The 13,442-nt window shown below is 34.2% G+C and overlaps 2 protein-coding genes across 5 annotated transcripts in view; both read right to left on the reverse strand.

Annotated features, from left to right (window-relative positions):
- SERPINI2 (serpin family I member 2) overlaps positions 1-11,189 on the reverse strand; it is a 40,643-nt gene extending 29,454 nt beyond the window's left edge. Inside the window, exons 1-2 of the mRNA XM_003132519.4 lie at positions 6,294-11,189; positions 3,814-4,068 (exon numbers count right to left, since the gene is read on the reverse strand). Of these exons, the coding sequence (XP_003132567.1) occupies positions 3,814-4,060 (247 nt within the window). The 5' untranslated portion in view covers positions 4,061-4,068; positions 6,294-11,189. The remainder of the gene's footprint in view (positions 1-3,813; positions 4,069-6,293) is intronic.
- The window catches only part of WDR49 (WD repeat domain 49), a 144,577-nt gene continuing 142,582 nt past the window's right edge, over positions 11,448-13,442 (reverse strand). For all 4 annotated transcript variants that reach the window (XM_021069761.1, XM_021069760.1, XM_021069759.1 and 1 more), the window contains one exon: positions 11,448-12,416. In XM_021069761.1, coding sequence (XP_020925420.1) covers positions 12,271-12,416 — 146 coding nt within the window. In that variant the 3' untranslated portion in view covers positions 11,448-12,270. The remainder of the gene's footprint in view (positions 12,417-13,442) is intronic.

Consider the following 13,442-nt stretch of genomic DNA (forward strand, 5'->3'; position numbering starts at 1 on the left):
GGATTTTTGAAGGAAGGCATGAGAGCATCTTCAAAAGAATTAGCTAAAAGTCAGAAATAAAGTAGCAGGACTTTAAACCAATTTTCAAGAGTTTGTAATTTATGAACATCTTTAAAGGAATGGGAGAAGAAAGAGAGAGGGAGAAAAAATTCTGACTCATTTATCAGAGCAAATATATGTCATGTACTTAAGGTCTAAGACTGTGTGACAAACAGTCAGCTGCCCTTTGATAAATCAATGGACTCAGAAGTCAATGAAAAAAGTTGTCACCAATAGCACAAGTTTGGAGAATATAAAGTTCTCTGCCTTATAATTTTGATTTAATTTCTAGATTAATAACTTCTTTTAGCACAGATCAAAAAGAACACATATCCATGGAGTTCTTCTGTGGTGCAGCAGGTTAAGGATCCAGTGTTGACACTACACTGCCATGGCGCAGGTTTGATCCCTGGCCCGGGAACTTCTATATGCTACAGGTGGAGCCAAAAAAAAACTGAATAAAAAACAAAAAAGAGTATGTATCCATGGCTCCTAAAAAGCAATGAGAATAAGTTTATTTCATCTTCTAAAACAGAGCCATGGTAAACCTACAGGTCATGAAGTGAATGTGATTTTTGGTTTGATTATACCAGACCTCCAGAAAATGTTCTAAAATTCAGTACATGTTTACTTTTCCTGCTATTACAAGCCCAAAAGCCAATTGTGTGTACAACGTGAAAGATCCAAAGATGAAAACAAAGGCAGTCATAACATTATACATTATTTTAGCCAAAAGGTCCATAGAAATCATCTAACCCAAATTCTTCTTTTCATAGTGAGGAATCTAAAATCCACAGAGACAAGACAACTTGCAAGGTGCCCAATCACAAGGTCATTTGGATGCAGAACTGAGACAAGAGTTCATGCCTAGTTCTCCTTCCATAACCCTCTTGGAATAAAGAAGCAGTTTTAAGGTAGTCTTTGATTAATAAGCAGCATTACTAGAGGCAAAGCAAAATGAAGTATTAGTATTATCAGATGCTCAGTAAATAGAGAAGGTACAGTCTGAGCAGATGTTTCAGCAATGGGCAAAGAAGGATATCCAGGAGCACTGAGAGACTCAGGGGAGGTAGGATTCCAGGAACTCGATGCCCATCTGTAGAATAATCAGCTTTAATGTGAAACAGGTTGGTAGCAGGAAAAGTAAAATATAGCCTGACTCAACAGATGGCACCTTTTGACAATCAGAGGGAACTGAAGGCAGGGCCAGGACCAAAATGAGTTGAAGAAACAGTCATTTTGGCATAAAAATCTATGGAAATGCCAACAAATTCAGTAATCAAGATATATATATATATATATATCTTCTTAGGGCTGCACCTGAGGCATATGGAAGTTCCCAGGCTGGGGTCAAATCGGAGCTGCAGCTGCTGACCTATGGCCCAGCCACAGCAATGCCAGATCTGAGCTCACAGCAAGGCTGGATCCTTAACCCACTGAGCAAGGCCAGGGATTGAACCCGCAACCTCATGGACACTATGTCAGGTTCTTAACCCAGTAAGATAGAACAGGAACTCCTTGCAAGATGCATTTTAAATCAGTACTAACACAAAGAAATTCATGATGAATAAAATATAAAAATTTTAAAAGGCAGGATCATCAATAGTGACTTTTTTTTCCCTTGGGTTCCAATATGGCTCTGCCAGGCACTGCCTTCTGACCAGTCTCACCCTTTTTCCTATCCTTTAACACCATTTTTCTTTCTTCCTTTTCATCTTTTTCGTCTTGTTCACTGTTCCCTTTCTTAATAATGTGTTTCCTTTTTCTTTATTCCTTAATTTCTCCTTTAATTTTCTTTTCATTTTCCAGAGTTTAGTTTTTATATTTTCTCCCCTTTTTTGGCTGGCCTTTCTTTTCTTTTTGCTTTTATTCTCTATCTGTGTCCTCTTCTCTCTCCTTTAACAAAGCATAATAGATAAAGCAAGCTTGGTAGATTTTGTTACATGCGTTAAAATGTTAATGTTTAATTGTCCATAGATATTCTTCCAAAGAAAATATAAAAATGTTCATTATTGCTTTTATGAGCTATAACCCTCAGTGAATCATGTTTGGAATTAGTTCCGGGAAAGTTATTTAACCTTTCATTGTCTCAGTATCCTTATCTGTATAGCAGGGTTATGTCTGCCTCACAGAGTAATTGTGAAGATTAAATAAGACAAAGTATACCAAGCACATAAAACAGTGACTGGTACACTATATATATGTTTGATAGTGCCATCATTATTACTATAATCATTATTTGTTCATAATCCAGAGTTGTTAAGGCCCCTGTGTTTCTCTGTAAGATGGATTCATTTAAAGTAATTTAAATTTTGGAGGCTCTAGCTTTGCTAGCTTATCATGGAATCAACTTTACATATCTTCGTAAATGTTCCAATTTTTTTTTCAAAGCAGTATCATGTGATATAAATGTTTCTGGGACCATGGAGTGGGACTTGCTGAAATTAATACAGACAATCAAGACTAGATCTGGGAGTTTCCCTGGTGGCAGAGTGGAAATGAATCCAACTAGTATCCATAAGAATGCGGTTTCAATCCCTGGCCTCATTCAGTGGTTGGGGATCCAGCATTGCCATGAGCTGTGGTGTAGATCACAGACATGGCTCAGATCCTGATTTGCTGTGGCTGTGGTGTAGGCTGGCAGCTGTAGCTCTGACAGCCCCTAGCCTGGGAACTTCCATATGCTGCTGATGTGGCCTTAGGGAGAAAAAAAGAAAAGACTAGATCTAGAACCAGTGACTTCCTTTTACATAATTCACAAAGGAAAATTCTTGCAATTAGCTTCACTATCACCAACTTCTTTTCTACATAAATTGCCTGTATTTAAAATGAAACAAATAAAACTTGTCAATAGTTTATTCAGAAAAAAAATTTCCTATATATAACTACACTGAAATTAGTTATAGTGACTAAATGCCCAAATCAAAAATCTGGATGTCACCTCTGAGGTTTAAGACATGGTATCTGACTGATGTAAAAGCTTAAAATTCAAATCATAGGACAGCCAGTGAGATGGACAACTATCCCTTCAAATGGGTTACCAGCATTAAAGCATCTACACAGTATCTCAGGCCTTTGGGAGACTAGAAAAAAACCACCCACACACAAAAGGACCTCTGATGGGTTATGTAAATGCTTCTTCTTTTTTTCAAATTGTCCTTAAAAACTATTAATCAAATAAGCTTTTAAAATGATTGAATGAATTCTTTCTCTTGGTCTCATTTAAGTGAAAAAACTAAATTTTCAACAGAAAATTTTTAAAAGCTTACAAAATAATGAGAGATGCACACAAAGATTTCTGGGAGAATGTACTCACTGAAGCACTTTTATAAGAGAAGTATTGGAAACTACTTAATGGAAGAAGGGGTAAGAAAGTACATAATAGTATTCCCATCAGAGGCAATCAGATGCAGCAATTTAAAAATACATCCTAAAGTAGTTTCATGATATGAAAAAATGATCAGGACATAGTAAGTGCTAGTGGGAGAATATGTGTATACATATATATGGGTGTATATCTATGTATGCACACACACGTGTATACACAACATAATCTCAACTATGTGTATAGAATTAATTTCTTAATAAATTATTTTGATATTTTCATTAAGAAGTAACTGTTTACATTGACAATTATTTGCATTTACAATTATGATAACTTTATACAATATTTAAAATTTATTAAAGTTTTATGACCCTGAGCTTCTCTAACAGCCTAAAAATAAATTTGGTGATATTTTATCCAGTATAAATAATCATATGAAAGAATCTCACCAGTTGCGGTTTCCTGAAATTTTAAAGTTTGTCTTATCTGCTGTTGTGCTTTTCCTTTTGCTCCCAGATGTATCATTCCAAGGGCCAAAGTTGTTCCAAGAGGAGAAATTATGATGTTGTTCTTATGAGATAAACAAGTAGCTTGATAAAGATCCATTGCAAATTCAGTATTTCTTTGAGCCCAGGGTCTTGAGGCTTGACTTCCAGAAAAAGTCAGTAGTAGAGTCCACAACACGATCCTATCCATTTTGAGCTCTGTGCATTGTTGAATTCAAAATTTATTAGTTTTCAAAATAATTAGAGCTTACCATAGTAAGCTCAACAGAAAGATTTCTACCTATTAGAACTTTCTGTCTTGTTAGAACAAACTACCACAAGAAGATCTGAATGTCTGTTTTCAGACAGAGCACCATCTATTAGGAGAAACGGGGCATATGCTGATGGTATTTTTCATATTCATTCAGGAAACAGTATAGCATATATTGCAGTTTTTTTAATTAAAAGAGAAATTATAATTCTGGGACATTACCAATAGCAATACTCTCTCTCTGAATACTTTAAGATACTTTTTCCTATCTTTTCCCATGGTTTTAAATGGGATGCTTGTAACTCTGATATCAAGGGAAACTTATGTCCAGACAACTCTAACACAGGTTTAAGAACAAAAGGAATAAAAAAATTAACACACTCCAGCGTGTTTGGGGACCTATAATTAGGAAGTTAAAGCATTCTAATCAATGGAGTAATCTGGCTAACTTCTTCCAGCAAAGAGTCTCACACTTCATGGAATCCCACTTCTATAAGGTGAAATAACCCCAAACCCACCTTGTATTTTCTAAAGGGAGGGAAACAAACTCAGAAAAAAAACTATAAAGAAACAAAATTATAATCAAATATAAACAGTACAATAACAACAAAAGAAGAAAGCAATTTTTTTTTTTTTTTGTCTTTTGTCTTTTCAGGACCACATCCGTGGCATATGGAGGTTCCCAGGCTAGGGGTCTAATGGGAGCTGTAGCTGCCGGCCCACGCCACAGCCACAGCAACGCAGGATCCTTAACCCACTGAGTGATGCCAGGGATCGAACCTGCGTCCTCATGGTTGCTAGCCCGGTTCGTTAACCACTGAGCCACAACGGGAACTCCAGAAAGCATTAAAAAAAAAAAAAAAAAAAAAAAAAGAATACTTCAACAAACTAACAAACATAAGAAAGCTGAAATTGAAAAGTGTAACCAATTCACAGCTCTAATACACCCTATTAAAATGTTCTCCGATAAAACTGCAGGAAATTTAACCATCTCATTATATCTGGAGCAAAATGAGTTTTGCAATATTACTGCTGACTTGGTATAATACTGACCTTGAAGTATTTTATTTTATTTTATTTTATTTTATTTTATTTTGTCTCACCCAAAGTAGGTGGAAGTTCCCAGACAAAGGACTGAAACTGTGCCACAGCAATGACTTGAGCCACAGCAGTGACAATGCCAGATCCTCAACCTGCTTAGCCATCAGGGAACTCTGAAGAGGTATTTTAAATTTTAAGTATTTTAAATGAATAAATGTAAGTGAATTTTAAAAGTATTTGAAACGTTAGTTACATTAATTTTTATTTCGCAAATAATACATTTAATCACTTTCAATAACTCCTGGTTTAACAGGTTACTAGGAAGTAAGTGTCTATTGGAAGTAAAAATGAAAACCTCTGGAATAATGCTTTGCTAGGCTTAAAGAAATTATGATCTATGTTTCTAGTGAGTTTTGTAGAAGGTTTCCATGATCCTTTAAGTGGTTAAGAACTACTGAGAATTACTAATATACACAAAGATTACTAATAGTCAATTTTTTCCAAAACTAAGCTATAGAGTCATTATCTATATATTTCCAGTTCTTTCCTAATATGTGTAGTTAAATTCTATGTGTTTAGATATACAATTTATAAAGGGAAAACCCCCTCAAAATGCAATCCAGAGCAATTCGTATAAAATAATGGTTGGTAAAACGAAAATATAAATATATGCTATCAAGCAAAGGTTATATTGAGGATTAAATTAGTACATAAGGTTGTGAGTGGTAGGGCAACAATAGTAAAAGCCAGAGGGTAAGAGATTTTTAAGATGCAAAGTAAATGTCTGTGTATCATTTTCTAATACATTCAATATCTCAGAAGACTTCTGACCAAAATATCAATCTGTAGATATGTAAGTAGCCAAAATGTTATTAGTCCTTTCAAGCCATCAAGCTAAATTCGTTAGCCACATTTTTATGTACTTGGTTTATACTACAATAATAAACAGTATTATGAAGGAAGTAATTTTTCCCCTGCAGAAGCATCTGGAAGTTGCCCCGTTGTTATTATTAACAAGCTTAATAATTAAAATGTTTATTATTCCTTGAGCACCCATTTCTACCAGAAAAATTTTAGGCACTTAATGAGCTACAATACCATGAAAAAAAAATCATTTTAAAAATTCACTTACCTCATTGGGTTTTGGACTGTGTCTCATCAGGAAGCACAAAGTGCTGGTGAACTAAGCAACCTGATGAATAGATCTATAAGAATTTGACCTTCAAATTCAGTTATGTCTTTTAAGGAAAATAAAAGTAATTTGTTAATTTGATACATTTAAATAATACCTGCACTAAAGTGAATTGAAATGCCATTTCTCTACTCTATTAAATACTCATGGTCAATGTTATTGCATATATACTTCAATCAAAAGGTATTTACTTTTAAGGTACTTACCCAAAATTGGCTTCGGGTTATTCACTGTAATGTTACAACTAAAATACACCTGCTGAGAAACCCTAGTACATGGAACACGTGATCTGTCAAGGCCAACTCTCTTTATCTTGAATATTGCTCGATTAATTCCTCTAAAACCAAAGCAGGTGTTCACGACATTTGTATAAAAGGGCTAACATAACCAGGTTAATGATCAATTATGAAATATGGAGGAACTGAGGGAGAAAACCACACAATTTTTAAAAAATCATGAAGTTCATATTTTTATTTCATCCATTATTTCATTTCTTTTATAATAAGCAGAAACAGAATGTGGAAGAATGTTCCAGTCCCTGTGAATTTGCCAGTAATTAGGTTTTTTTTGTTTGTTTGTTTTTTACAGGACTCTCATGTCAGACTACCAGTGTATTCCATCATAAATAATTCAGAATGCCTATAAGAAAAAGAATAAAGCTAAATCAAGTCCAAAATGCAGAGACAAATTACTGCTGCATCTACGGAGTTCTCAACAATTCATCAAATTACACCATAATCAGAGGAGTTTCCTGTGAATTCAAGGCCCATTGGAATCCTTAGGAAAAAGAGTGACTATTGAAGAAAAATATTCTTTATGTTGAGCAAAAAAAGCAGATTAAGATAACTGATTTACCAAATTATCAAGATAATACTATTAAACAAATAATTTGATAACAAACACTGGTGTTACTTATATATGCTCTTAAAATTCTGTATGATTTTTTTCTATGGACAGGTAATTAATTAAAACTGGCAGCATAATTGAATGGGTTTTGATCTCATTTTTTCTAGTCCAAATCAAGCACCTCATGACAATCAGATATCAAAAGTATTATGTTATTCGTCAGAGGCTTCTGAGAAGAGAAGTGTAAAATTTGGTACAGTTTTAATTAAATATTCACTATTGATCACTAAATGTAAATTATTCTGATATATTTATAATACAATTAACATAGATACCTTTAAAAGGAATTAATTTTTAAAAAAGCTTTTTCAAGGACCTTGTTATAACAGAACTATAGTTCAGGCCTGAGAAACCTGATCGCAATTATAAACCATGATCTCTTAATTTACTAAAATGCCTAATTTCCCATTTGGGCATCTCTAAAAGTTTTCTAAATCTTGGGTTCTATTCTAATATTATTTACTCTAACATAAACAAATGCTATTCCAGATTCAACTTAACACTGTTGGAGATAGTGGACTCTCCAGACACAGTTACGCAACATGAGAACATTATCATTCTTCTAGTTCTACTCTGCAATTCATAAATAAGTCTGAATGTCAAAGACTATCATTCAATCAATGCTTTTCTACCCATGCAGTGACACCAGCAAATATCCATCACAAGTACCCTTGGCTACCAAATTACTATGTCTGTACATTACTCAGATCATAATGTGATTTACTCAGGAATAGGCCATTACTTTTCCTTCCAGTGACAGAGACAGACACTCTGTCTTAGTAAGATCACTTAATGAAGTTGTTCGGTAACAACTTTATGGTAGAGCAGTTCAAGCAGAATGTATATTTTCCTGTTTCTTGAGGAGTAAGAAGCACAATGGCCATGAATTTCCCCCCTGGTTTAAGCTCTTTTAATAGACAATAAAGCTACCATAATTGTCCCTAAAATATTGCTGCAAACCTTTTAAGTATTTTCACAAATCTGTTTTTTTCCATAATTCCATTTGCCCTTAAAGCATCAGGGGAAAATTTTTATTAATGAGATCCAGAGCATCTTGCTATAAATTTGATCACCATCACTACCCCCACTGTAAAAAGTAAACACGACTATGTATAAAAATAATAGCAAGGGGTTACAGGCTCAATCGTATTATCTTTCTTTGTATTTTATAGTTTTTTTTAAATAAAAATGTATTTAAGGCCAAACTAAAAACATACAAGCAAATGACCTTATTAGTAGAGGATGTGTAAGTTAATTTTTCCATTTGAGCATGGCTTAATTTCAGGCATTCTTCCTTCTGTCAGTTTGCTCTACATATTTTGAGTGATAAAAGGAAAATATTCTATCAAAAGAACAGACTAAATTATATTTAATGTAAATCTACATAGTACAAACAAAGCATCCTATCGAAAATTATGACACACCCTATTTTAATGTGACCAGTTCTTTTCACTGCAGAAAAAAAAAAAAGGAACTTAAATAACTGAACCTAAGTGTTAATTTCAGGAACACCTTACAAAGTCTTTGGTTCTATTAACATTTGATAGGTGAGACCCTGCTAACTGCCCAGCACAATTAGATGCTGTAAGATATAAAAGAGTAAGATATAATAACTAAACGCCTTTTTATTTTTTCCTTTTGTGAGTGTTTTTGTTCCCAACTATAAGAAACAGTCACATAAAAGAAGCTTTTGTACCTTTAAAAGCTCTATTCTCATTAAATACACTTGTAAGACAGCTCCTCTTAATTCCTTTCACAAAAGAGACCCTGAAGTTAATTAAGGATGGAGTTAGGGTCACACACAACACAGTGGCTCACATATATAGTAGGCTATAGAGAGAATTTCTGTCTGTATGAACCAGACTATTTCAGTACAATCACTTCAAACAAAGTTGTCTCCAGGGTTAAAAATAGTAAAATAAGTATAGTAAAAGAATTTCCAAATTATAACAGCAAAACAAGAGGGCTTATTCAATATTTGCTTTAAACACAATTGCATTTTATGTGCCTTCACGCCAAAAAGCTGATGGCAGGAGAAGTATATTCTATTTGTATGTGTATACCTGGGTCTGAAATTAGTCCTTTGCATATGCCCTCAATAATTGGATGGATGGGGAAAGGGGCTTCACAAAGTATTTGGTATCCGTAGTACATCTCTTTAACATCTTAATATGCCTTTAAATTTCTGAAAACATGGCTCAAATTTCACTCCACTGTACTGTCACCAATCTATGATTCATAGATCATATTCTCTAAGCTTGAAATGATGGATTGTCCAATCAAACCTTCCAACCAGTGCAAAAATTCTCTGCAATATCCCAGTGAGAATCACTCAGCCTCTGCTTTAATAGCTCAAGGAACCCTTTGTACCAAGGCAAACTTTTTCATTTTTTAAAAATAATTTACTTTGAAAAACTTTAAATCTACAAGAGTTGCTTGTATAATACAATATGCTACCATCTTCCTCTCTCCTTCTCTCTGTTACTGTAATTATTAACATTTCATCACATATGTATGCTCTATCTATATATCTAACCTCTTTCCCTCTCTCTCTCTCTTTCTCCTTTTACATATATATGAAATGTGTGTAGATAAATATATGTGGTGTGTTTGGAGTGTATATAAACATTACAATTAGTACTTTTGAATCATTTCTGAGAAATATGCAAACACAATTCAGTCACTCCTAATCATTTCATTCTATTATCTATCTAAAATCATGATTTCACACTGACAGCTGTAATAACAATCCAAAATCTAAGTTCTTTCTAGTTTTACCCTTTTCAAATTTTATAAATACCTTCAACAACAGTAAGACACTTAGCTCTCATTAACCTCAATATATTTATTAATTTACTCAATATCTATTTGCTCAATATAACCTATCTCCCAACCCTGAAGGACAACTCCTTGGCTCAGCCCTCTGCCTTTCCACCCACTGATTCCTTCTCCCACTAACCCCTCCCATACTTTTGGGTCCAGTAAGCTTATCTTTGCTAGGTCTTCTCTCAGCCCCTTCTATTTCCTTTCCTAATCATGCAGTGGGCTGGCTGCCAGCAATTCAGCACAAAGATGAGAAGTGAAGATAGGAAGGAAAAGGAAAATAAGAAACCTTTTCCATTTTAACAGGGATTAGGAAGAAATTCCAGAATCTGCTTTCTTACAACTTTTCCCATCAGTTCTAATTCTACTCTTTCCTGCAGTTTTGAAATATTTGAGAATAGTTTGTATCTCTCATGAATTCTCTTTCTTAAGCTAGACCTCTCCATTATCTTTATCTGTTCCTCTTAAACATGGTCTGCAGGGAGTTTACTGCTCTGAAAATATTCTCCAAAATTTGTTGAGATTGATTCTTTCAAATATTTTCCTCTTGTTATATGTAACTGTCATTCAATGAGAAGGAAAAGCAATATTCATAGAAGTCACAATATCTGGCCCAGGATTCACTTAAATGGAGACAGAATAGCAACTGGCTTTGGAAAGCCTCTCCTCTGCCTCCCTCTCCACTAAACTAAGACACTTGTTTCACCAGTGCTGACAATTCTGTTAGAGTTCATTCAATTGATTTATACTAATAAGAAATGAATGAACAGAATAGTGAAGGGTGAAAACTATAGTCTTTGGAGTAAAAAAGATCTAGGCTCCATTCCCAACTCTTCCATCAGTAATTGGGCACATTCCTCTTGTACCCAAATCTCAGATTTTAACCTTAAAATTGATATACCTTATACAGTCATTGTGAGGTTTAAAAAACTTTTGCAGTTACTGAACAGAGTAAGGCTCTATATACTGTTAATTATTTCCTTATGTGTGTAACTGCAAAATTCTTAAAATACAAGTATTTTTAAAGGAGTCTTTAAAAATAAAAAATGTACAGTTAAAAAACTAAAGTTGGAGTTCCCGTCGTGGCACAGTGGTTAACGAATCCGACTAGGAACCATGAGGTTGAGGGTTCGGTCCCTGCCCTTGCTCAGTGGGTTAACGATCCGGCGTTGCCGTGAGCTGTGGTGTAGGTTGCAGACGCGGCTCGGATCCCGCGTTGCTGTGGCTCTGGCGTAGGCTGGTGGCTACAGCTCCGATTCAACCCCTAGCCTGGGAACCTCCATATGCCGCGGGAGCGGCCCAAGAAATAGCAACAACAACAACAAAAAGACAAAAAGACAAAAAAAAAAAAAAAAAAACTAAAGTTATGTGGACAAATTGATTAAATGATTAAATTATTCCTACAGGACAGATTAAATAAAGTATCATAAGAGTATATAGGTTGCCCGATAGATTATGATATTTATAAAGAAAAATAGATTTAAAAAATGACATGTTATGTTTCAGAACCAAATATTCCCTACTTGACCTTACATATGAATTGAGCCTTTTATACAGTCCTAACCTCCTTTTTTCCCTGGGGCTATTCCCTCTTTGGTTGTGCTTGGTCACTCAATTTTAGTGTATAGTATAACAAAGTACAGAAGCAGAACATATGCAGTAATTTCTCAATAAGTACATAGCAGGCTGACTGTAAGTCATTAAAAATTCATAGCAATAGCTGCTATCAACAAGGTTAAATTGCACTGGCAGAATCATTTTTTGAAAACTTAGAAAGGGTATGAATAAGTGGGAATGCTTTTCTAAGTCAGGTGTATAGACGTTCACTATGTTAGTACTGATTTAATGTCAATGTAAATTGATTTTACAATGAATATTGACCAAAAACATTTGTGTATAGGAGCAACAAGAAGTGTGACTTGTTAGAATATTTTGTCCTGGAATCATACATTTTTTATATAAAAACACTTGAGAATAGATAATACCAATTGCTATTGCCCCCTCTTTAGTCACATTTTTCTATTATTAAGAACACAGAGAAAGTGAAAACTGATGGATAAAAGCAGCACTAAAACATTATTTCAGAATGAAACTTCCTCAAGTTCCAATACAAAGTAAAAGAAAGGAGCAAAATTCTCGATTCCGTTTTTTTTCTTTTTATGTAATACTTGATGTGACTGTGAAATATTTATTTTTCTTTCAATTGTAATGGCCTCTTATTTCTTTTTATCTTCACTTCACTACTTGTTTCTTGACATAATTGCTTGACTCTTCTTTCACGATCCAGAATTTCTTTGGGGAACAGGTTTTTCTCACCAAATCCTGCTTTCAACGCTACAAAATGATGAAGAATATGACATATAAATTATACTTAGTAAAAGGTCCAATTAAATGAAATAGTGGGGAGAAAAATTCCAGTTTTACTTCTTATCAAAATGTGAATGTTTCTAAAGCCAAGAGTGTTCTGGAATCATTAAGTTTCTGCTATTCCTTGCAGTTCAATTTAAATTTAAAAGTTAAATTTTAACAGAGTTTGTTCTATTAATCATTTATATCATGATAGAGATCTACCATTTAACAGTAGAAAACTAAAGATGCTTGTGTTTTCCATTTTTGTTTTTCAATCTACTTACCAGCTATCAAGGACTCATAAAAAGCCAAGAACAAATTATTCTGTATTGAAATAAGACAATTAAAATCATCAAAACACAGTTTGAGTGTCTGCATGACTAACAAGTGCATCTGCAATCACATCCTTATAAGATACTTTGATCTGCAGGGATCTATGGCTTCAGAAGAAAAAGAGCCAAATTATCCCCAGGAATGGTTATATTGTGCATCAGTGAGAAGCAGGAGGAAATGTGCCAAGCTTTCAAAAAAATAATTTTGGCCTTTTGCTAAATTTTGTCATTTCGACAAATGTTTATTGAATATATATTATGCACAACGTTCTGTGCTCAAGTGTAAATGGGACATAAATATGACTAAGTCACAGGCTTCCTTCCAACTGGTAGAAAGTGGAAGCAGTGGCCAAATAACCAAAATATCATATAAAATAGGATACTGTTCTAAGAGACTATGAGCAATGCAAATTGTGGTTAAACATATAAAGAGATGATAACAATATGCAGAGCTCAGAGGAAATGATTTAAGAATTGGATTCTATTTGAGATAGATCTTGAAGCCCAGAGAGTATTTTCATTGATAATGAGAACCATGGAGATGAGAAAGGGTTTGCAAGGGAAAAAGGAAATGTCAACTAGAAGGAACAAAGTGCAATAAAAGTGTGGAGAAACAAGAGCTATTCTTCAGATAACTCTGAATTATTCAATACCATTTAACAGAAGTGTAAAAGACACA

The sequence above is a fragment of the Sus scrofa genome, chromosome 13 (genome assembly GCF_000003025.6).
Source record: "Sus scrofa isolate TJ Tabasco breed Duroc chromosome 13, Sscrofa11.1, whole genome shotgun sequence".
NCBI classification, from domain to species: domain Eukaryota; kingdom Metazoa; phylum Chordata; class Mammalia; order Artiodactyla; family Suidae; genus Sus; species Sus scrofa.